Below are 24,717 nucleotides of genomic sequence, written 5' to 3'. Positions count from 1 at the left end.
ATTGATGGATGTGTGAAAAGGTTGTGTGATGAATGATGGGTGGATGGATGAAAGTGTCGGTGAATTGATGTATAGATAAAATGATGGATGTATGAAGGATGTATGAAGGATGGGTGGAAGAATGAAAGGATGGATAGTTAAAGTTGCATGGATGTATGATGCATGTGTGAAAAGCTATGTAAAAAAAAATTTACACATTAACATTTTTGCATGTAGCTCAATTTGCTATAGAATAATTACATTTGTTGTAGTCTTTTTCAAGTAAAATTGTCCATTAACATATCTTATGTACTCTGTAATAATAATGCAAATACAAGATAAAAAGCTTTAAAAAGTTTTATTTAAGTAAATATATATTTAGTATTATTGTTTGCAAGCAAATTAAACTTTAATTAAAATACTGTATTTTTAGCCTTTTAACTGAAACATAATTTGAATATCTCCCATTTTTAATTAAAGAGAGTCTGTCAAAGAGATAGTCTATCAAACAGAGAGAGAGTCTGTCAAAGAGAGAGAGTCTGTCAAAGAGAGAGTTTGTCAAAGAGAGAGAGAGTCTGTCAAAGAGAGAGAGAGTCTGTCAAAGAGAGAGTCTGTCAAATAGAGAGTCTGTCAAAGAGAGAGAGAGTCTGTCAAAGAGAGAGAGAGTCTGAGAGAGAGAGTCTGTCAAAGAGAGAGTCTGTCAAAGAGAGAGAGAGTCTGTCAAAGAGAGAGAGAGTCTGTCAAAGAGAGAGAGAGTCTGTCAAAGAGAGTCTGTCAAAGAGAGAGTGTCAAAGAGAGAGAGTCTGTCAAAGAGAGAGAGAGTCTGTCAAAGAGAGAGAGAGTCTGTCAAAGAGAGAGAGAGAGTCTGTTAAAGAGGGAGAGTCTGTCAAAGAGGGAGAGTCTGTCAAAGAGGGAGAGTCTGTCAAAGAGGGAGAGTCTGTCAAAGAGGGAGAGTCTGTCAAAGGGGGAGAGTCTGTCAAAGAGGGAGAGTCTGTCAAAGAGGGAGAGTCTGTCAAAGAGGGAGAGTCTGTCAAAGAGAGAGAGTCTGTCAAAGAGAGAGTCTGTCAAAGAGAGAGAGTCTGTCAAAGAGACACAGTCTGTCAAAGAGAGACAGTTAGTCAAAGAGAATACAAGATAAAAACCTTTTAAAAATTTTTTTTAAGTAAATATATATTTAGTGTTATTGTTTGCAACCAAATGAAACTTTAATTAAAATACTGTATTTTTAGCCTTTTTACTGAAACATAATTTGAATATCTCCCATTTTGTACATTGATTTACAGTCAAGTATTGTGTTGTTTTTCACAACTCATGTATTTTCCGTATGTATCCATTTTGTAATATTACATTGACATTTTTGGGCAAGATTGGCATTAGTGCTTCCTGAATGTCGTCAATGTCCGGTGGTATTTGGAAGTAGTCCAGTAGAATATTGTTATCTATTTCGACTGATTGTAAATTTTCTGCATTATCAATATGTACATTTAGTGTACTGTGTTCCTGATTCGCATTTTCGAGGCTATATATAGTCATATTTATTTCTTCTTCTGGCGGTTCTATTTTCTGTGAAGGAAAAAGAATTTAGTTAATTTCATATTTATGAAGTTATTTTATTTCTTTTCTTGTGTTGACCTACGGACAAATTTTTTGATATATGCAGTCTTAAATAATGTTAATAAGTAGTGAAGATAGTTTAAGAAAGGATAGTTTGTGAGTACGTATAGTGAAAAGGTATAATAGAGGATTATAGACTGTTTTGTAATGTTATAGATACTTTAGTAAAAATACGTTTTCATAAAGTGGAGAGTATAAGTTAGCTTTATAGTAGTGATTAGTATAATACATAGTGTAGCTTAATGCATTTAGATAGAGAGTATTAGAAGCGATAGTTTGAGTGAATTTTAATTAGTGAATATAGAGTTTGATGGTGTTTGAAGAAGTAGATAGTATAGATTGAGTAGTAGAGCAAGTTATTAATATTTTCATAATTTGTACTTACTTGAAATTGTGTATTCCTTGTTGTGTTTAACATTTTATTGTTGTTAAATTCATGCACTGTCAAGTGCGTCATCTTAATGTAGGATCCAATTTCAATGGGAAAGTCTGTGGCATCTCTCCAAAGAGTTATTTTTACTGAGTCCGTTGTGTCTTTCACAGTTATTGATTTAAGTTTTGTATCTTGTCCGGCAATAACAATTGTTTTTATTTCTTCTTCCTGTAAGATAAAATTGGTAATAGAAATTAAAGAGAGTCTGTCAAAGAGATAGTCTATCAAAGAGAGAGAGAGTCTGTCAAAGAGATAGAGAGTCTGTCAAAGAGATAGAGAGTCTGTCAAAGAGAAAGAGAGTCTGTGAAAGAGAGAGTCTGTCAAATAGAGAGTTTGTGAAAGAGAGAGAGAGTCTGTCAAAGAGAGAGAGAGAGTCTGTCAAAGAGGGAGAGTCTGTCAAAGAGGGATAGTCTGTCAAAGAGAGAGAGAGTCTGTCAAAGAGAGAGAGAGTCTGTCAAAGAGAGAGAGAGTCTGTTAAAGAGAGAGAGTCTGTCAAAGAGAGAGCGAGTCTGTCAAAGAGAGAGCGAGTCTGTCAAAGAGAGAGCGAGTCTGTCAAAGAGAGAGCGAGTCTGTCAAAGAGAGAGGAGTCTGTCAAAGAGAGAGAGTCTGTCAAAGAGAGAGAGGAGTCTGTCAAAGAGAGAGAGGAGTCTGTCAAAGAGAGAGAGTCTGTCAGAGAGAGAGAGAGTCATCAAAGAGAGGAGTCTGTCAAAGAGAGAGAGTCTGTCAAAGAGAGAGGGTCTGTCAAAGAGAGAGGGTCTGTCAAAGAGAGAGTCTGTCAAAGAGAGAGAGAGTCTGTCAAAGAGAGAGAGTCTGTCAAAGAGAGAGAGTCTGTCAAAGAGAGAGTCTGTCAAGGAGAGAGTGAGTCAAAGAGAGATAGTCAAAGAGAGTCTGTCAAAGAAAGAGAGAGTCTGTCAAAGAAAGAGAGAGTCTGTTAAAGAAAGAGATGGTGTCAAAGAGGGAGATAGTCTGTTAAAGAGAGAAAGTCTGTCAAAGAGAGAGTCTGTCAAAGAGAGGGAGTCAAAGAGAGTCAATGAGAGAGAGTCTGCTCAAAGAGAGAGAGTCTGTCAAAGAGAGAGAGACTCTTTGAAAGAGAGAGAGAGGGAGTCAAAGAGAGAGTCAAAGAGAGAGTCAAAGAGAGAGTCAAAGAGAGAGTCAAAGAGAGAGTCAAAGAGAGAGAGAGAGTCTGTCAAAGAGAGAGAGAGTCTGTTAAAGAGAGAGAGTCTGTAAAGAGAGAGAGAGGGAGTGAAAGAGAGAGTCTGTCAAAGAGAGAGTGTCTGTCAAAGAGAGAGAGAGTCTGTCAAAGAGAGAGAGAGTCTATCAAAGAGCGAGAGTTTGTCAAAGAGTGAGAGTTTGTCAAAGGTGTAAGTATTGTGTGCAAGACTTTTTGGTATATAGTGTGTGTGTAAAAGGGTGAATTTTTTTGTATAAGCTTACCTCAGCAATAGTCCCAGAAATGCTCATTAATGAGCGTAGTGAAGCTGCTTTTACTGTTTTTATCGGTGATATTGGTGGAGCAGGGGGTTGTAGTATATATTGTGCCTCCTGTATTATTTCTTGAGGTATAGATAAGGGCATCATGCGTGATAGTTTCGTTTGTTTTGTGATGATAATCACATTGTTTTTGGCTAAGAAATTGCGAATCATAATTCCATTCCCTTCTTTCGTTTGCTGGTAAAATGGCTCATTGTAGCACGTTGCTTTAATGCAACTACTTTCATCAGCTAGAGCTAGATGATACATTACTTTGTGCTCTTGTTTAGCATTTGTATAGTTTGTTTTTGTCGAACATTTTATTACGTTGGCTCGGATTGTTTTTTGGTAAGGTTTGTTGTCTTCATGTTTCATTTTTTTGAGGTCTTCTATGGAAATCATCTGAAATGAGAGAAAATGTTAGTACACATTCTGAGCATACATTTTTCCCCTTTTGCTATTACCTGTAATAAAATAGCATGTTAATGAAGTTGTTGCATTTTAAACTGCCACCCATAATGCTTTGTGATCACTGTAATATGATTCTAATGTACCGTAGTGCATGATGTTGTCATTAGTATAGATGTGATCTAGTGTAGAATTGTAGTCTGTTGTGTATTGTTCTATTTTTTGCTGGCATTGAAATTGCTGCAGCATATATTCTAATAGCAAAGTTCTGTTTGGTGACATTTGTGTTAAATCTATATTGAAGTCTCCCATGATGACATATTTTGAATTTGGATACAAGTAAATTATGCTACTTAAAGCTTGTAATAATGTCTGCAAAAGTACATGTGGTGGTTTGTACAGTATAATAAATAAGTATTCAGAATCATTAAGATGCAGAGTGAAAATTAAAAAGTCAATTTCGTGTTGTGTTTGATATATTGGCGATAAAAGCATGTTTTTTTTGTAGTAAATGGCAATACCATGCTTAGTGTGCTGGTTGTGAAATTTATCAAATAATAGTAGGTGATATTGTTCTATTAAGAACGTATTCTTATCTGCTTTTCTAGTTGTGTTGATTTCAGTAAGGCATATAATATCACTGTTCATGATATTTTTGTCTGATTTCATAGCAGTGTAATTTCTTTGCAAGGACCGTATGTTATGGACAATTATATTACACTGTTGTCTATAGCTATGCAATTGTGGTACTGATATTTGTAATAGCATGTGTGTTCTTAAACGTGTCATTTCTTCATGCACTTTTGGATGTACAGCTATTTTGTCTTGCTGAAAGTTTCTAATGTATATGTTGTCTAAAGATTTAGCTCTGCTTAAAGCTACATAATGTAGATGATGTACTTTACTGTTGTTAAAGTGAATGTAAATGGGCTCAATTGTTTCTCCTTGTGTTCTATGTATAGTTCTTGCAGATGATTGTCTCAATGGGAATTGTTTGCGTATAATAGTTATAAATTTCTGTGTATATTGGAAATGCCGTGTAATAGCATGAATGGGTGTCCAATGAGGCAAAATATTACTGTGATATATGTGTTTGTTTTCTTGTCTTGTTAATTTGCCTACTGTTTCTTTATCAAAATTAATCCAAATTACATTTGGGCTGTTATTGATAGTTTCCACAAATTCTACTATACCTGTTGCACCATTTGTTAAACCATCATTGACATTTATATTGTTAGTTAAATCATATCTTAATTGCAATGCAATATGTAATATTGATGGCAGGCTCATTGTTTTAGTAGAATCTGTGGGCAACTGTTTTAGTATTTTTTTTTTTACTGCTTCACTTAAGTCTGCTGCAACTGTATCTATTGCTGTAGCTGTGTAAACTGGGTAATGGGTTATATGTTCTAATAAAACTGCATTATTTACGCTATTGACTTCATTGTTAGTTCCCATAATGTAAGGGATCGTTTTGCTAATGTTTTCAGGTGGCTCTATTTCTCGTGTTTTTATCTGTATAATATCCTCATTTGTTTGTTTCCCTTCTCTTAATCTGTTTAGTAGTTGAGCAAATGGCAAGTCATTTTGTTGTCTCATTATTTTAGTCAACTCAAATAACTTGAAATGTGTCTGCCATAAATTAGTACTTACTGGCCTATATGAATGTTTTGGGTTGTCAAATATGTATGGGTCAAAAACTGGCTTCAATTGGTAAAAGTCTCCAATTGCTAAAATAGATATACCGCCAAAAGGGAGATCAGACATTTTTATCTCTTGCAATCTATTATGTATAAAGTTGAATACATTAGCCCCTACCATTGATATTTCATCAATTATTAGCAATTTAAGATGCATTAGCTGACCTTGTAGTGTGCTTCTATTCTCATGAGTTAGCTGTCTATGAGTTAGTGTTTGTGAAATAGGTATTTTAAAAGTACTATGTAGTGTTTGTCCTTGAATGTTATGTGCTGCTTTGCCAGTTGGAGCTGTAAGCAATACATATATGTTATCTGGGTTTTCTCCTGCTTTTGTATTGTAATAACGTACTAATGTTTGGTAAAGTGCTGTTATAAGGAAACTTTTGCCTACTCCTGCACCACCTGTACAAAATGTGTAGCATGGTGTTTCTTTAGTTTTAACCCAATGCAAATGATGATATATAAAGTTAAGTTGTTCTTCTGTTAGATTTTGCATTATACTATCATATTGTTCTTTTGGCATTATGTTATTGCTTATTGATTCTTCTCTACTTGTACTTCTAATCCCTAAATCAAATGATAGGTCATACAATGGGTTTTCATTATTTTGCACTTCATGGCATATGGTGTTATCTTCTTCTGTATCTATTGGTGGTAGCAATGTATCTAATATACTAGTTTCATTGCTATTAGTTGTTAGTTGTTTATTATGTTTATTATATTTATTATGGTTTGAATCAACTGCATTTTTAAGTTCTAGATAGCGTTCATAATAAGTTCCCTTGTTATTAATTATATTATGTTCATTTCGCCATGGGTAAAAAAGCATGAGCAATTCTCTATAGTAATTTTCTGAGTCATTTTTGATGTTAAATCTGCAATAGCGAATTACTCTTGCTTTTTTTCTTTTTATGCAGTTTGTTTCGTCTACTAAATTTATCTCAAGTTCTTCGTCATCTGAGCTATGAAAGTTATTTTCAATAAGGAAATTGTCATGGCCTGTTTCTTCTTTTCCTTTACATTTTTTCTTTTCATTATACATAGATGCATAGTCAGCTAATGTACATGTTTCTAATTTTACAGGGCGTTTACTATACCTGACTATAATATTATCATATTGTATTTTACAAGACTCATCTGGTAAAGAATTGATAGTTTCGATGTCTTTTAATAAGTATGTACGCTTTTCATTAGGACTTGTATTGATAAATACAAAAGATCTTGAACTTTTCCGTAAAGGAATTTGTAGTATTAGATATGCTGCTTCTTGTGCACTTATTTCTGTACAGTTTAAGAATTTGTTCCCTATATGCTTAAGTTGTTCCTTAATACTTGGATTAGCATGTACTTCTTTAGCAGCTTGGGCAATTAGTTTGCTCATTCCTCGCTGTGATTTACTAATGTATGAAACAATATACACAGCACATGCATATGCATCTAAGATGTATTGTATATCTATGTTTGCTTGCCATGCTTTCAAAATAGTTGGATTGTAGTTATTTATAAAGCATTCAGCTGGTGTTCTTTTCAAGAAAATAGTATTTTTTTGTATAATAGATTGTATACATAAAGTATATTGTTTTAGATCTATGTTCATTGAATGCAAAAACTGTTCAAAAGTATAATTTGAAAATTCTTGGCTATTTATAGTTAGATGTATTAGTTCAATTTGCTGTAAGAGCTCGTTATTTGTTTTGTCTAGCTCTATTGGTTCTAGTATAAAAGTTTCAGGCATTGGATATCTGGGATAATGATATTTGCATGTTCTTTTATGTTTGATACGGCAGTTCTTGGTATGGCCGTGTCTTTGTAGAGGTAGTAAAGACTCTATATCTGGTTCTTCTGTTTTTGCACATGTAACATACTTATTTATGAAAGTAGTGACTTCATCTCTATCAGAAGTTTCATATAGTGGAGCATTTTCTATCCATATTATAGCATGTATATGTGGTGATCCCCGTTGTTGGAATTCCACTCTATAAAAGTAATCAATAATTTTGCCAATTGGATTACTTTCATGCAATAAAACAGAATTAAATAATTTCCGAACTTGAAAGTCAAAATGTCTTGCACATGTAATGGGATTCTGCTGTATTAATTTGCATTTTGTTTCCCATGACATATTGTTAAATTCTTCTTTTGTGCATTCTGGTCTCTTTTCTGTACGTAATAATATGTTAATTAAGTGATACCATTTCGTTTCTGCAGCAGATAACGTTAAAAAAAATGTTGGTAATCCTAATTGTCTAATCATAGCAAAGAGGTCTTTTTTGCATTGCTCCCAATATGGTGGTGAACTACGGATAGTTTTAAGTATTTTGTATCCTTCATTATACTGCAAAATTGTATCTAATTTATTCTTTATGTCTTTGGCAGTTATAATGTTTCCATTATTAAAGTATTTCCTAAGAGATATAAATATTTTGCTCTGTAATTGTTTAATGTGTAATGTTTTTAATTTAAAGAAAAGATTAGTAACACACTTTGCTACTCTTAGATCATTACTTCTTACTTCTGATTGACAGATTGTGCTGTAATGTATTGGGACATGCCTTTCTTCATTAGTCGGCCTTCGTTTCCCGCCAAATATAGTTGGGAATGCCAAATATTCAGAATCTTTGTCTTCATACAGGCCTCTTGGTGTGTTATATTCTGCAGGTGCTAAACTTAAAATATTATTTGTTTCTGTAGTAATAGTTTCATTATCTAACATAGTATCTAAATTTCCTGCTGGAATGTTGTCTGAGGAATCTGACGTATTACTTGTATCTGAAGTCTCATCACAAGAATGTATATCTTGTGTTGTATAATCCCAATCTTCATTAATAGTGATTCCATATTCTTGAAACAAAGTGCTTGTAGTGGCTAAATATAAAGCTGCACGTTTAACTTTGTTTGGTCTAACATTTTCATAATGGGTATAAGATTTATAACTTAATTTCCTTTTTAATTTTATTGGAATTGTCATGTTATCATTAATTTGCCTTGGTAAAACAGTTACTGTTGTCATAACGTCTGCAGGGACATTTACTACTGCACCTGATAGAGATTTTTGGAATCCACGTGGTAATGTTCTAATTTGTAAAAAAGGTATTCTTGGCGATACTAATCTTTCTTCTAAGTTATGCAACTGTAAGACTGGTGGGATATCAGGAAATGTCATCCCATTATATACTGAACATGGAGGTATTTTGTCTTTTGATATATATGTGTAACATGTTCTGCATATCTCATTTGTTCTGTATTTGCTAATATTACATTCTATGAATTTAGCTCTCTTACTAATACTGTGTGTATTTTGAAGACTTTGCTTATGCCAGAGTTGATTGCAAATAGTGCATGTGTACTCGGGTCCATATCTTATTTCTTCCTGAAATATCCTAATTATCTCATTTGTTGTTTGACCTGTTATATGTCTATGATTAAGTTCATTCTCTTTGTTTTGTGTCTGTTTTCTTTTTCTAGTACTGTTTACTTCTAGAATTTCTATATTTGTTGGTTGAATTAGTGATTCAACATTAGCTGTTAATGTGTTTATTATCTCAGTATTGTTAAGAGCTATGTGTGAAGCTAAATAACTGTCTTCTGTTACATGCAGTCTATTGTCCTGACTATTGCTGTTTTGTGTGTTTAGTATTGTATTTTCTACTTGTAAGTTATTCGAAGGAATTTCCCCTAATGCATTTATAGATATATGTGTTGTATGAACATATATGCTTTTTCTTGACTTTACATTTCCTTGTCTATGATTCCGTTGTGTTTGGTGTAAACCTTTTTTGCTAATTGTTGTTATGTTCACTGTAGTTAAATCTAAAGTAATACTCTCAGAATTAGTAATTTGTTCTCTATTGCCTAATTTTAGGATGTATTCTATAATAAGATTAATAGAGTCAAGGTTGATAGCAATACATGTTCCATTAGGATGTTGTATTGCATTTTCATTTTGGCTATGTGAATCAAATAGAGAGTATGTATGTAGAGTTTTGAAGACTGAAATTATATATCTACCTATAGAGATCAATATACCAGTTTGTGAATTAATTGTAGAAGTTAGTGCAGATATAAATTTACTATGTAAAGTTTGTGCTGATTTTGTTAGTTCTTCGCTAAAGCATTTTTTGAGCTTTGTAGAATAGATTATGTCATTGCTAACTATGTAATTTGGTAACTTTAGAGGTTGCATACAATCTTGTTCACCGACAGAGTGCATTTCAGTGTACAAAGCATCTCCAAGATTCATAATACAGTGCAAGTCTACACTATCCCAAATATATGCTGGTTTACAGTAGTTCTTTAGAATAGCAAATATACTATTTTGAAGACAATGTGTATAGTGACTAGTTTTATCACTATGTGTATTTTTGTCCTGTGGATGTGTGTTATGTAAAAAGGGAATTTCTTGTGGTGTTTGTGTTAAAATATGTGAATCTATATTGGTATTATTTGTGCTACTTTCCTTGTTCTGCAATGTGCTATTGTGTATATTATCATGAAGTAAACTGTCATTACTTCCAGTAATAAGTTTATATGTATTATAGTAATCACTTGAATATGTGTTTGTATGTACATTACTTGTGTTTATTGTTTGTTGTACATTTATGTGTGTGTTATTAATTACATTAGTAGAATATGTGTTGGTATTTAACTTACTTGCTGGTATTGTTTGTTGTAGATTTATGTGTGTGCTATTAATATGTTGTCTTTCTGTGTTGCTCTTAAGTGTTTTCTTAAGTATACTTGCATATGTGTCAGTAGGAGTAGTCTCTTCTGGTGTATTAGTATATTGTGTTGTGCTGATCTGCTTGCTGTTCTCTTTAGATTGATTATTAGGCCCTGTTGTAGTGAGAATTGCACAGGAATACGTACTAGTACTAGGAGTATTATCTAAAAATGCTAATGGCTGTTCCTTATTCCAAAAAGTTTTTTTTTTAGATTGACATCTCTGAATGATTTTTTTGGCATTTTCTATACGCATTTCAAATGCTTGTGTGAAAAAATTTTCACTACCTTTAGTAGAATACACATAAAATTTTTTCGGTGCTACTGCATTCTTATTTTTTTCATGACGCACCATTGCTTTTTGAAGTGATTCTTTTGTAATCGTACTTATTTGTATTGGAGTTAATTCATACGGCACACAATTCAGGTTTGGTTTCTTAAGATAGTGTGCCAGATTAGTGATGTACTCTAGAAGTTTTTCAAATGTGAACTGTATAGTAATACATGTTCCATTTGGATGAGGCATTCCAGTCTTATCACGACTATGTGAGTCAAATACAAAGTATGAATCATTTTTCTTAAAAATGGAAATAACATAAATTTCCATGCAAAGTATAACACCGGAGTTGGAATCAAGTGCAGGTTTTAATATTTTGTTGAGATTTGGAAACGAAGGGTCACATTGTTGTAATATGTCTCCATAATAAGGTTCTTTAAGTTTAAGAGAATAGATAGTAGTATTGTGTTCAATAAAATTAGGTAACTCATCTGGATGCCTAAGTTGTTCGCTATTAAGTAAATGCATATCTATATATAAAGCATCACCTAATTTCATAATGTAATGCAAGTCTTCTTTAGTCCATGTATGTGCATCTTTGTAATAGTTGTGTATAATTGCAAAAGTACTATTTGGCAAGCATTGATAACCTCTCGAATTGCATGTAAATTTGTCATGACCTTGATGATAATCTGCTGCTAGTATTTGCATGTTAGCTAATCTAATTTATGAAATAATTTGATATCGCTACAGTATTGCTAGATTTTTTTGTTATCCGCGAGTCTATTTTCGTTCTCTTATTTAATCTCTATATATATATATATATATATATATATATATATATATATATATATATATATATCTATTGCTAATTTATATTTTATTTTGTACTTAACTATAATGCAAGGCAATTAATTGAACACTATTTTTTTGCATTGTATTTTAGGTAGCAGATTTAGATGTATTTTGTTTACAATTTTAGTGATGTACTAGCTATAAGTTATACTATTAGCATATATATATATATATATTTGGATATATATATATGTATATATATATAGTTATTTTACTGTTAAATATATTCCAAGTTACAGGTTGATAGCTTATTTAAAAAACATACTTCTAATTGTATATATTTCCAAACAATTAGCAATTGTCTTTATAAAAGAAATAATTTTCAATGTTAAGTATATAAATATATATATAATTTTTTTAATAACTAATTATATATCTGATTGTCTAGTTTTTTTTCTCTAAATCCACTCTATTGTTGTTTTGGACTTGTTTTATAGTTGGAGCTGCTATCAAAAGAAAAAGCAATTACTTTTACTTTTTTGTTAACTATTTTTTTTTCTTAAGATTAATGTTACCTATGGAAATCTTCTATATGATCTTTTCGAATTCTAAGTATATACTATATATATATATATATATATATATATATATATATATATATATATATATATATATATATATATATATATATATATGGGTGTGTGTTGATATGTGTTTTGCTTTTTCCCTTGCTATTTCTATACTTACAAGTCAATAAAGAAGCAAAATAGATACTTTTACCGTGATGATGTTTTCACTGATGTTGTGTCAAAGAATTACGTCTGATGTTATTCAATCAATTGGCAATCTAAGGAAGAATGAAACAAGCATTAATATTGAGTTGACTTATTAATATAATAAAAGCGGCTCGATACTCAAGACTATGTGTAGAAGTTGTATGTGTAGTATGTGTGTGGACTGAGTGAAGCATATTAGTAGTTGTAAATCGAGTATTAGAAGTGTATGTAGTATAGAGTAACTAGTAATGTATAGTAGTAAGGAGGATAAAGTGAGCAAGATAGAGAGAGATGGAGGGCAGGAAGAAGAGATGTTAATAAAGAGGGGTGGTTAGGCAATATTGAGAGTAGTGGAAAGATGAAGAGAAAGATAATGAAAGAGAGAAGTCTGATAAGGAAGAGAGGATATAGAGGTGTAGAATGTAAGCTACAAAAAAATAGAAATGTAAATTACATGAAGTGATTTTTATGAGAAGTTGTAAAGAGTGTATTAGATGCATTGTTTGTAATTTTAAGCAAGTACAAAGGAATAGGAGAGGTAGTGAGATTAAGGAACACTTAATCCCTTGTTAAATCTAAATAAACAATAGAAGAGACGTTAAATACATCTGAATTTGCCACAGAGACTGAGTGATGCAACTGGGGAATTGCACACTCACTTTAGGTGGAAAAGAAAGCCCTCACACACCGACCTAGTCAGTGTCATGCTTCATCATTGGGCCCCACCAAAGAGGCCGAATGCCTCTTTGGTGTGCTACGACGCCAGAAGACTGCGGAGCAGGTTTTGTGAAAAAGGCATGTTGTGAGTTTTATAATTAAAACTGCCTAATGTGTAAGTAAAAATCTATAATTCTTGATGCTTAGTACACAAATGAAAGAGTTATGTGTCTGAATTTAATGCCCAAGGTAATGGATTTGTTAATTTAAAATACTAATTAGTCAGTCAACATGTTTCATGTTTTACAGTTGTTTACATTTCCTTAGGCATTTATAATGACAGAATTATACCCCGGCGGTATGGACTCTCTAATCGCCCACCCTGACCTGGGGGCGTGAAAGTGAAAATATCAAAAAAATGATTTAGTGCATAAAAAAAAGGGGAAGAGCAATTGCTCATTCCAAAAGTGTTTGTGCACCTGTAAAAGAAATAACAGACAAACATAAAACTTTCACACAATTAGTTGTAAATATAAGTCATTGCGTTTGTCCAGTGTGTTCTATAGTTGTTGCATAGTGTTCCTAAATAAACACTATAGTTAACATCATCTATATAGCCTTATAGGGATGCTCACACTAACTTAGTGAAGTGGAAAAATGTGTGTAAAGCACACAAAGTAGCTAGAAAGTGTTGATGAAGAGAGGAGACACATAAGAGATCAAGAGGGCTAGAAAGCAAGAAGAGAAGTAAGTGCAGAATGGAGTGAGAAGATAGCAAGTAAAAAAAGTGCAAGATAGAAAGTGAAGACAAGATGGAGACGTAGATAGAGTGTGAAGACAGGAAGGAGAGAGGACATGAGAGAGAGAAAAAGGGAGGGAAGAGGGTGCAGGAGAGAGGGATGGTAGAGAGAAAAGAAAGCATAAAGGAGATAGAGATAAGAATGATAGATAGGGAGGAAGAGGAACATGGAGAGTATTAGAAAGAGAAAAAAAAGAAAAAGGAGAGTGCAGGACAGAGAAGCATGATAGATAGAAAAGGAGCTAGAAAAAAGAAAAGAGCAGATGTAATAGGGGGCAGGAAGAAGGAAGAGAGCATAACGGAGAGATATATAGAGAAGAATGAATAAAGAAGTAATTAAAAAAAGGAAGAGAGAGTGCTAAGAAAGAACGGAGTATGCAGAGAGGAGGTGAAAAGAAGTTAGAGAAAGATAAGTAAGAAAGAGGAAGAGAGTGCCGGAGATAGAAGTATGATAGATAAGAAAGTAGAGAGGATGCAAGATAAATGGAGATCATGAGAGAGAACGTAAAATGGGCAAAAGACTGCAGAATGGAGGCAGAGGTCCAAAAATATAAGGAGTGCAAGATGGAAAGGCAGAACAACATAGGGAAGGATATAGAGAGCAAAAGGAAGAGCAAGAAAGAGAGAAAGCAGGAGTTAAAGGGAGGGTGTCCATGAGGGAGAGTGATGGCAAAGGGAAAATAGCAGAAGGGAGATAAAAAAAGAATGATGATAGAGAGTGAGGAAGAAGGAAGGAGAGAGAGCAGATGGAATAGGGGTCAAGAGTAAGAAGAAAGAGAGCAAAAAGGAGAGAGAAAAGAGAAGAGAGTGCAGAATGGAGTCAGAGGGCAAGAAAGAGAAGGAGTGCAAGATGGAAATGTAGCACAATATGGGGAAGGAGATAGAAAGTTAAAGTAAGAGAGAGGGCAAAAGGGAGAGCAAGGGAGAGAGAGAAAAAGCATGATGTAAAGAGAAGGATGGAAGAAAGAAGGTGAGAGGGTAGATGAAGAAAAGCACAAGAGTGTGAATATAAGATGGAGTGGCCAAAATAAAGAGAAATAAAGAAGGAATACAAGATAGCAACATAAGGAGCAGAGAAAGAAAGGAGAGAGATGGAAAGGGTATGCAAGAAGAAGAGAGGGGCAAAAGGTAAGAGCAACAGGGAGAGAGATAAAGATCGAAGGAATAGGAAGAGAGGGCAGGAGAGATAAGCATGATAGAAAAGGATGGAGAGAGCAAGCAGAAAGGAGAAAGGACGCAGGGCGCAAAGGGAGCAGCTTTTTTGCGCAAGCCAAAACCTAATGAGAACTGTAGTGTGAGTTTGGGTCGGCCCTCGTCATTCATTGTCTGGCTCCATAAATTGAGCCTAGCCATTGGACGAGGGGCCTGTCCGTCAATTTAAAGCAGACTCAGGGGCGTTCAAGATTCTTTGGCTTTTGCCGACAAAACGACGCCGGGAACGCCCCCGATTCTAGCCCGGCATTGCCGGGACCTGCCTTTGATGACGTATCATGTTTCTTTGTCTGTGGCGGAACAAATTGCAGGTAAGCGATGATGTCTTTTGTAATATAAATGACTGTATTTTTTGAATGCCCCATCCGAAATGTTTAATCACGTTTTTTTTTTGTTCTCTGCAGGTATTTTGCGACGGCCCGGTGGGGGGAACAATTTCCGGGCGGGATCCTTGGCTCGCTGTCTGTCTCCGTCTCCATGGTACAAGGGATTTCTTGCAGGTAAGAGATGGTATCTTTTAAGGACAGAGATGGAGAGTGAAGGCAGGAAGGAGATAATACGCAGGAGTAAGAAGAAAGGCAGAAGGTAAAGGAAGAGTAAGAAGTAGGGCATGAGCAGGGAGGGAGAGAGAGCAGATGGAAGAGGGTGCAGGAGAGAGGTATGGTAGAGAGAAAAGAAAGCATAAAAGAGATAGAGAGAAGAATGAAAGATAGGGAGGAAGAGGAACACGGAGAGTATTAGAAAAGAAGGAGAGTGCAGGACAGAGAAGCATGATAGATAGAAAAGGAGCAAGAAGAAAGGAGAGAGCAGATGGAATAGGGGGCAGGAAGAAGAAGGAAGAGAGCAGAAAGGAGAGATATATAGAGAAGAAAGAATAAAGAAGTAATTTAAAAAAAGAAGAGAGTGCAAAAAAAGAACGGAGTACGCAGAGAGGAGGTAAAAAGAAGATAGAGAAAGAGGAAGAGGGTGCAGGAGATAGAAGTATGATCGATAAGGAAGTAAAGAGGACGCAAGATAATGGAGATCATGAGAGAGAACGTAGAAAGGGGAAAAGACTGCAGAATGGAGGCATAGGGCAAAAAATAGAAGGAGTGCAAGATGGAAAGCCAGAACAAGATAGGGAAGGAGATAGAAGTGAAAGTCACAGAGTGCAAAAGGAAGAGCAAGGAAAAGAGAAAGCAGGAGTTAAAGGGAGGTGCATGAGCAAGAAAGAATTAAGAAGGGAGCAGTTGGAAGAGGGGGCAAGAGGGAGAGTGATGGCAAAGGGAAAATAGCAGAAGGGAGATACAAAAAGAATCATGATAGAGAGGGAGGAAGAAGGAAGGAGAGAGAGGAGATGGAATAGGGTGCAGGAGAGAGAAAAAAGAGCAAAAAGGAGAGAGAAGAGAGTGCAGAATGGAGTCAGAGGACAAGAAAGAGAAGGAGTGCAAGATGGAAATGGAGAACAACATAGGGAAGGAGATAGAAAGTGAAAGTAAAAGAGAGGGCAAAAGGGAGAGCAAAGGAGAGAGAAAATGCATGAGGTAAAGAGAGGGTGGGAAGGAGGGCATGAGCAAGAAATAAGTAAGAATGGAGCAGTTGGAAGAGGGTGCAAGAGGGATATTGATGACAAAGAGAAAAGAGCAGAAAGGAGGGAGATAAAAAGAGAAGCATAATCGAGTGGGAGCTAGAAGGAAAGAGAGAGCAGTTGAAATAGGGGGTAGTAGGGAGAAGGAGAGAGCAGAAAGGAGAGATATATATAGGAGAGCAATAAAGAGAGCAGGAGGGAACAGATTGTGATGGAAGAAAGAAGGTGAGTATAGATGAAAAAAAGCACAAGATTGTGAATGTAAGATGGAGTGGGCAAAATAAAGAGAAATAAAGAAGGAATACAAGATAGCAACATAAGGAGGAGAGAAAGAAAGGAGAGAGATGGAAAGAGTATGCAAGAAGAAGAGAGGGGCAAAGGGTAAGAGCATGCGAGAGAGAGATAAAGATAGGAATAGGAAAAGAGATGGCAGGAGAGATAAGCATGATAGAAAAGGGAGAGAGGAAGCAGAAAGGAGAAAGAACGCCGGAAATAGAGAGATAAAGAATGAATTCAAGAGACAGCTACATTTAGGAAGTAGAGAAAGAAAGGAGAGAGATGGAAAGGGTATGCAAGAAGAAGAGGGGCAAAAGGTAAGAGAGCAAGAGGGAGAGAGATAAAGATAGAAGGAATACGAAAAGAGAGGGAAGGAGAGATAAGCATAATAGATAAGTAGGGAGAGAGCAAGCATAAGTAGAGAGAGCAAGCTGAGACGCAAGCTAGAAAGAGCATCAGAGAGAAGGTAAGGAGGAGTAAAAGTGAGAGCAGAATAGAGTGAGTAAAAGAAAGTGCATGATAGAAAGAAAGAGAAGAGGGGAATACAGGAGAGAGTGTAGGGGCAAAAGGTAAGAGCATGCAAAGAGAGATAAAGATAGGAATAGGAAAAGAGATGGCAGGAGAGATAAGCATGATAGAAAAGGGAGAGAGGAAGCAGAAAGGAGAAAGGATGCAGGAAATAGAGAGATAAAGAATAAATTCAAGAGACAGCTACATTTAGGAAGTAGAGAAAGAAAGGAGAGAGATGGAAAGGGTATGCAAGAAGAAGAGGGTCAAAAGATAAGATAGCAAGAGGGAGAGAGATAAAGATAGAAGGAATAGGAAAAGAGAGGGAAGGAGAGATAAGCATAATAGATAAGTAGGGAGAGAGCAAGCATAAGTAGAGAGAGCAAGCTGAGACGCAAGCTAGAAAGAGCATCAGAGAGAAGGTAAGGAGGAGTAAAAGTGAGAGCAGAATAGAGTGAGTAAAAGAAAGTGCATGATAGAAAGAAAGAGAAGAGGGGAATACAGGAGAGAGTGTAGAAGAGAAAGGATGCAAAAGAGGGAGAGGAAAAAAAAGAAGGAAAGTAGGAGAAAGTGAGGAAAGAATAGAGCAGGAGTAAATAAAATAGAAAGACTGCTGGCAAAATCATGAATGAGATGCAGAGTAAATGCAAGAGAGAGGAAAGGCAAGAATGCAAAATTGAAAGGGAAGGCAAGAGAAAGATGTATATATGTTGCATGTGCTGTCTCAGTATCTAATCATTTGCTCATCTCCAAACTAAATCAAATGTTGTTTATGAGGCAAACTTTTGTGTATATCCAGCAAAGAATGCCCAGTACAGACAGAAAGAACAAAGTCTTAGTTATAAGTTTTCCTTTACCTTTGACCTCTCTCCTGATTACGACCTCACCAGTGCTGCTTTCATCTCCAAAGTAAATTAAATGTTGTTTATGAGGCAAACTTTTGTGTATAACTATCTAGCAAAGAATGCCCAGTACAGACAGGAAGTACTACCCAAAAATGTCTAAAGTAAAATAAGTTTTAAGTATTAACGTACCGTGTTGAATGAACGAATTTGAAAGATGTGTCCTCGATGGGGCAGTTGCACCAAATGGCAAATTTTTTGTCCTGTAAAAGCAAAATATACCGTTAGCAAAAGTTTGAGAAGAGTGAGGACATTTGTGTGAAGTATATTAGAAGTTGTAAATAGAGAATTAGAAGCAGTATGTATTATAGAGTAACTAGTATAGTAGTAAAGACTATAAAATAACAAGGTGGAAAGAGATAGAGGTCAGGAAGAAGAGAGAGATGGATAGAAAGAGGGGAAGATAGGCAAAAAGAAAAGGAGTGAAAATAAAAAAGGAGAAGGATGATGAACAGCGCAAGTTAAAAAGAAGCTTGATATGGAGAGAATGCAAAGAAGTGAAAAGACGACAAAAATAAAGACAAAAATAAAGAAGTAAGAGTGCAGGAAATTGAAGTATGATAGATAAAGAGTGAAGCATAATAGAGAGGGAGCAAGAAGGAAGGAGAGAGCAGCTGGTAATTGAAAAAAGGAAGAGAGAGTGCAAGAGAGAACGTGAGGAACTTTTTTGGACAAAAGAATGTCAAAAAGGGTATATAAAGAAGAAAACCACAAGAGTGTGAAAGTAAGATAGGTAGAGTGTGCAAAATTGCGAGAAATAAAGAAGGAATACAAAAGAGCGAGATATAAGGAGGAGAGAAAGAAGGAGTGGTGGAAAGTGTCTGGAAGAAGAGAGGGGCAAAAGGTTAAGATATCAAGAGAGTGAGAGAAATAAAGATAGAAGGAATAGGAAAAGAGAAGGTAAAAGAGATAAGCATAATAGATAAGTCGGGAGATAGCAAGCAGAAGGGGGAGGACGCAAAAAATAGAGAGCACGAGAGAGAAGAAAAGGATGGGTAAAAGTGAGAGCTGAATAGAGATGGAGTAAAAGAAAGTGTGCAAGAGAGTGAGAGAAATAAAGATAGAAGGAATAGGAAAAGAGAAGGTAAAAGAGATAAGCATAATAGATAAGTCGGGAGATAGCAAGCAGAAGGGGGAGGACGCAAAAAATAGAGAGCACGAGAGAGAAGAAAAGGATGGGTAAAAGTGAGAGCTGAATAGAGATGGAGTAAAAGAAAGTGTGCATGATAGAAGGGAAGAAGATTAAAACAGGAGAGAGAAGGTATAAGAGAGGGCATGAAAAAAAGAGGGAAAAGAGAAGAAGAAAGAAAGTAGGTGTAATAGTGAGGGAAGAATAGAGCAGGAGTAAATTAAAGAGAAAGACTGATGGCAAAATGGGAAAGGAGATGCAGAGTAAATGCAAAAGAGATAAAGGCAAAAATGCAAAATTGAATTGTAAGTCAAGAGAGTGAAATGTATGTATGTTGCATGTGCTAGCTTAGTATGTAAGCATTTGCTGCCGGGACCTGTAAAGAAGGTGGGGATGAATATATAGGGTGAGGGCAGAAGAGTGAGAATGCAGGAGAGAGAAGGAGAGCAAAAGAAAGAGAAAGTCGGAGAAAAGGAGAGAAGAATAATGCGAGAGTGAAAGAAAGGACATTGAATGTAAAATTGTGAAGGAGATGCAGAGTAAATGCAGAAGAGAGACATAAGGAAAGGCAAGAAAGAAATTGAAAGGGAAGGCAGGAAATAAAGAGATCTATGTATATTGCGTGTGGTAAATGAGTCAAAGCATTCCCTACAGGGACCTTTCCAAAAAGTGTTTGTTATAAGTTTTACTTCTCTGTTGATTCCAACTTTACCAGTGGCGCTCTTGTACAAAAGCATAAGATGTGCTTTATGAGCGAAATTTTGTGTATAAGTATACAGCAAAGAATGCTTAGTACAAACAGCAATTATTAAAAAACGAAATGTATTAAGTAAAATAAATAAAGTATTAACATACCGTGTTTATATAACGAATTTCAAATTGTGTAGTCGATGGGTCAGTTGCAACAAACGTGTACTTTTTTATCCTACAAAACAAAAATAGCATTAGCAAAATATTATGAGTGCAGGCCAAAAAAGCAGTGATTTTCTCATTCAAACTGTGCAAATTGAATCTTAGCCAAAGCTTTGCGTACTAGCAATTAATGCGTTCTAATGTAATAGTATGGCAATTATTTGCGTCACGTTACTGGTTTGTATGTGCCTTTAAAAATATAGAAATCCGCGCATGCACGTTGTGAAAAAAAAAAGAAGGAATGTTGTCAGTGTTTTATTTAATTTCTCGCATCGTGCAAAGCAGTTTGTGAACTAAAGTTGTAACTGAACATATATATATATGTGTGTGTGAAAGATTAGTCTTACCTAAATCAGTGAAATGGATTAACAAAAAACATGGTGAAATTGGCCAAATGTATATACAACACAATTGAATTGTAAAGTGATACGTATTCTTACTGCAAATTAGTTTTACAGAAAGGCATACTTACATGCGCAAACATTTTCATCCTAAATGCACAGTTTGCAAACATTTATATCGTAAATGTACCTATTGGCGATGTATGAAAAAGAACTCAAAGGCATTAAACAAAAACATGGGGAAATTGGGAATATGTATATGCAAGACAATTTAAATCTAAAGTAATACGTATTATTACTGATTTGTTTGCACGTATAAAAACTGTAAAATGTGCTCGTAATACCGCTGCTCAAAAGAACAGATTACTTTCACAGAAAGGCCTGAACTTACATGCGCAAACATTTTCCTCCTAAATGCAGTTTGCCGATGTATAACTTTGTACTGAAAGTCGTCGTGTCTCACATTATCCTAACTGTTCTTTATGTTCTAAGTAAATGTAACGTGCCTTCATGCTCTGACTAAATCTAGTGTTGCGACAAACACATGCTTGTGCTCATCTAACTCTCAGCCCTACGATTTGAGCATATTAAATAAAAAAAGGGGACAAATTACTTTCACAGAAAGGGCTAAACTTACATGCGCAAACATTTTCCTCCTTTATGCAGTTTGCCAATGTATAACTTTGCACTGAAAGTCGTCGTGTCTCACCTTATCCTAACTGTTCTTTATGCTCTCAGTAAATGTAACGGGCCTTGATGCAATGACTAAATTTAGTGTTGCGACAAACACATGCTTGTGCCCATCTAACTCTCAGCCCTACGATTTGAGCATATGAAATACAATCTGGCATCGCACAAACAAGGCACCCAAAATGTACATAATGACGAATTGCATTAAACAGCAAGGCCTTACAAAGTAAGCATGTGTAAAGGCCATGAATAAAGTAGACATGCGCAAACATTGAAATCGTAAATCTACCTACATTTTTCTCCTAAATGCAGTTTTCCGATGTACAACTTTGCATTGAAACTCGTCGGTCTCACCTTATCCTAACTTCTTTATGCTCTCAGTATAAAATCTGGGACAAATGACTTTCACAGAAAGGTAGAAACTTACATGCGCAAACATTTTCCTCCTAAATGCAGTTTGCCGATGTATAACTTTGCACTCAAAGTCGTCGTGTCTCACCTTATCCTAACTGTTCTTTATGCTCTCAGTAAATGTAACGGGCCTTCATGCTCTGACTAAATCTAGTGTTGCGACAAACACATGCTTGTGCTCATCTAACTCTCAGCCCTACGATTTGAGCATATGAACTAAAAAAAAGGGGACAAATTATTTTCACAGAAAGGGCTAAACTTACCTGCGCAAACATTTTCCTCCTAAATGCAGTTTGCCGATGTATTAGTTAGCCCTGAAAGTCGTCGTGTCTCACCTTATCCTAACTGTTCTTTATGCTGTCAGTAAATGTAACGGGCCTTCATGCTGTGACTAAATCGAGTGTTGCGACAAACACATGCTTGTGTTCAGTTAACTCAGCTCAACAATTTGAGCATATGAAATAAAATCTGGCATCGCACAAAGAAGGCATCCCAAATGTACATAATGACGAATTGCATTAAACAGCAAGGCCTTACAAAGTAAGCATGTGTTCGAATTTTCAAAGGCCATCAATAAAGTAGACATGCGCAAACATTTATATCGTAAATCTACCTACATTTTCCTCCTACATGCACAGTTTGCCGATGTATAACTTTGCACTGAAAGTCGTCGGTCTCACCTTATCCTAACTGTTCTTTATGCTCTCAGTAAATGTAACAGGCCTTCGTGCTTTGACTAAATCTAGTGTTGCGACAAATACATGCTTGTGGTCAGCTAACTCAGCCCCACGATTTATGCATATTAAATAAAATGTGGCATCGCACAAACAAGGCATCCAAAAAGTTCATGAATAAAGGAGACATCCGACAACATTTATATCGTAAATGTACCTATTGCCAATGTACCAAAAAGAACTCAAACGCATTAAACAAAAACATGGTGAAATTGGACAAACGTAAAGGCAACAAAATTTAATTCTAAAGTGATTCATATTATTACTACTTTGTTGCGCGTGTAAAACTGAAAATTGTGGTCGTAATACCGCAGCTCAAAAGGACAAATTACTTTCACAGACAGGAAGGAACTTACAGTTTATGTCGAAAGGCTCCAGTCCGCTGTCTCGAAGTATACCTCCTGAGATCGGTCGAGAAATCGAGAGGCTCCAGTCCACTGTCACGAAGTATACCTTCTGAGCTCGCTCGAAGAAATGTTTCTTTCCGTGGCTGTAGTCCTTTACATACTGTGGAAGACAAAAAAAACGGCAGTTAGTTCATTAAATAACAAAAGACTTGCAAAGTTTGTTGTTAAGAACATGTAGGTGAGATGTTGTTTAGGATGTTGCTGTCTCGACATATGTAAATTGCCGATAGGAGGCTGTCTGGCCGAATGAAAAGGTCATGGATGCTGTGACTCGTTAGAGTACTTAGTGGCAATGTGCGACTTTTGCCGATCTTGAATATCAAAGCTTAGTGGTAGACGAGTTGGCGCCACGCTGCCTGCAAATACAAAAAGAAGTGCTGGTGAATATCATTTTGTTAAAGTAGAAAAACACGATAGCTCTTTCCAATAATTCCCTACACAGAAAGCACACGATATAAAATAACTATTAAAGTAAGCATAATAGAATTACGACACCACGCCGCCGACATATTCCTGCAAATAAAGGGAAAGAAATGAAGTTAGAAATTACTTTTGAAACGTAACAAAACACTCCGGGTATTCGAAAGTGACAGTAATTCTTTAGTTACCAAAAACATCGCTTACCTGCAAGTCGTCACGCCACGGATGAGACCCGACACGGAAACACTAGAGAGAACAGGCCAAAAAAGAAACATCAGAAGAACATAAACAAAATAGCCCGAACACCTGTTACGTTAAATCTACAACACCTGTAATAAAATACAAATTACATTTGAATCTATCTACACCGAGTCGCACTAAGACATGACAACAGCGCTTACCTTAAAGTTGTTCGTCCACGAAGAAAGATCAGAAGAACATAAACAAAATAGCCCGAACACCTGTTACGTTAAATCTACAACACCTGTAATAAAATACAAATTACATTTGAATCTATCTACACCGAGTCGCACTAAGACATGACAACAGCGCTTACCTTAAAGTTGTTCGTCCACGGAGAAGGAAACCCGACACGTCACGGCAGGCTACACAGAAACAATAGAGAGAACAGCCCAAAAAAGAAACATTAAAAGAATATAAACCAAAAAGGCTGAACACCTGTAAAAGAAATACTAATTACATTACAATTTAAATCGCGTACCTGAAATTCCTTGGACCAAGGAGACGGAGACAGACAGCCAAAGATCCCATGACAAAATGGCGACCGGAAATCGTTCGCACGCCGCCGCCGTTCAATTACTGCAAAGAAAGGAATATACATAAACTCAAAAATACCTTTTCCATGTCAAAAAACTCACGGGCATTGAAAAGGGACAGACATTTGTTACAAAACACAACATGGCTTACCTTCAAGTCGTCATGCCACGAATGAGCCCCTACACAAAAACACAAAAGAGAACAGTCCCAAAAAAGAAATACATTACAATATAAACAAAACAGGCCGAACACCTAAAAGAAATTACAATGACATACAAATTTAAACAGCGTACCTGAAATCCATCGTCCCACGAAGCCAGACACCGAGCGCAAAATGGCGAGCGGAAACCGCGACCACGCCCAGATCCCGGGACCACGCAGCAACGCGGAAAAAAACCTGCAACGAAAGTGATATAAATTAATTCTAAAAAAAGCTTTACAAAGTTACAAAAACTCACAGTCATTAAAAAGAGACAGCCATTTATTAATTACAACACACACCATCGCTTACCTGCAAGTCGTCACGCCACGAAGGCGACCCAACCCGGAAACAGTATAGAGAACAGGCCCCAAAAATAAATACATTACAATAAAAACATAATAGGCTGAACACATAAAAGAAATTACAGCGACATAAAAATGTAAATTAAAAAACACACCATCGCTTACCTGCAAGTCGTCACGCCACGGAGGAGACCCGACACGGAAACATTAGAGAGAACAAGCGCAAAATATATAAAACAAATAGGCTAAAGACTGTAAAACACATAAAACAAATTACAATTATATAAAAATTAAACGCGTA

At 35.7% G+C, this 24,717-nt stretch overlaps 1 protein-coding gene across 5 annotated transcripts; it reads right to left on the bottom strand.

Annotated features, from left to right (window-relative positions):
• Positions 1-371: 371 nt before the first annotated feature.
• Positions 372-24,717, bottom strand: LOC147689627 (uncharacterized). 5 transcript variants are annotated; one of them, XM_086937062.1, is made up of 8 exons: positions 23,857-24,046; positions 23,692-23,740; positions 20,076-23,381; positions 18,224-18,294; positions 12,176-12,242; positions 3,461-3,898; positions 1,979-2,194; positions 372-1,542 (listed from the first exon to the last, which is right to left on the bottom strand). In XM_086937062.1, exons 6-8 carry the CDS (start codon positions 3,896-3,898, stop codon positions 1,282-1,284), a joined length of 915 nt encoding a protein of 304 aa, XP_086793188.1. In that variant the 5' UTR covers positions 12,176-12,242; positions 18,224-18,294; positions 20,076-23,381; positions 23,692-23,740; positions 23,857-24,046; the 3' UTR covers positions 372-1,281. The 5 variants fall into 5 exon arrangements, with proteins under 5 accessions (XP_086793188.1, XP_086793189.1, XP_086793187.1 ...); XM_086937063.1 differs by having other exon boundaries at positions 20,076-20,145; positions 22,665-24,717; XM_086937061.1 differs by having other exon boundaries at positions 23,692-24,046.

The sequence above is a fragment of the Lissotriton vulgaris genome, chromosome 9, assembly GCF_964263255.1.
Source record: "Lissotriton vulgaris chromosome 9, aLisVul1.2, whole genome shotgun sequence".
Lineage (NCBI taxonomy): Eukaryota > Metazoa > Chordata > Amphibia > Caudata > Salamandridae > Lissotriton > Lissotriton vulgaris.
The sequence above is the reverse complement of the archived record's forward strand: the minus strand, read 5'-3'. Positions and strand labels throughout refer to the sequence as shown.

Excerpts from the sequence above, each read along its gene's own strand:
- LOC147689627 (XM_086937059.1), bottom strand. The coding sequence starts at position 3,898 with ATGATTTCCATAGAAGACCTCAAAAAAATGAAACATGAAGACAACAAA. Across the intron at positions 2,195-3,460 it reads TTTCTGGGACTATTGCTGAG|GAAGAAGAAATAAAAACAAT; the intron begins GTAAGCTTATAC and ends TTTATCTTACAG. Across the intron at positions 1,543-1,978 it reads CAAGGAATACACAATTTCAA|AAAATAGAACCGCCAGAAGA; the intron begins GTAAGTACAAAT and ends TTTCCTTCACAG.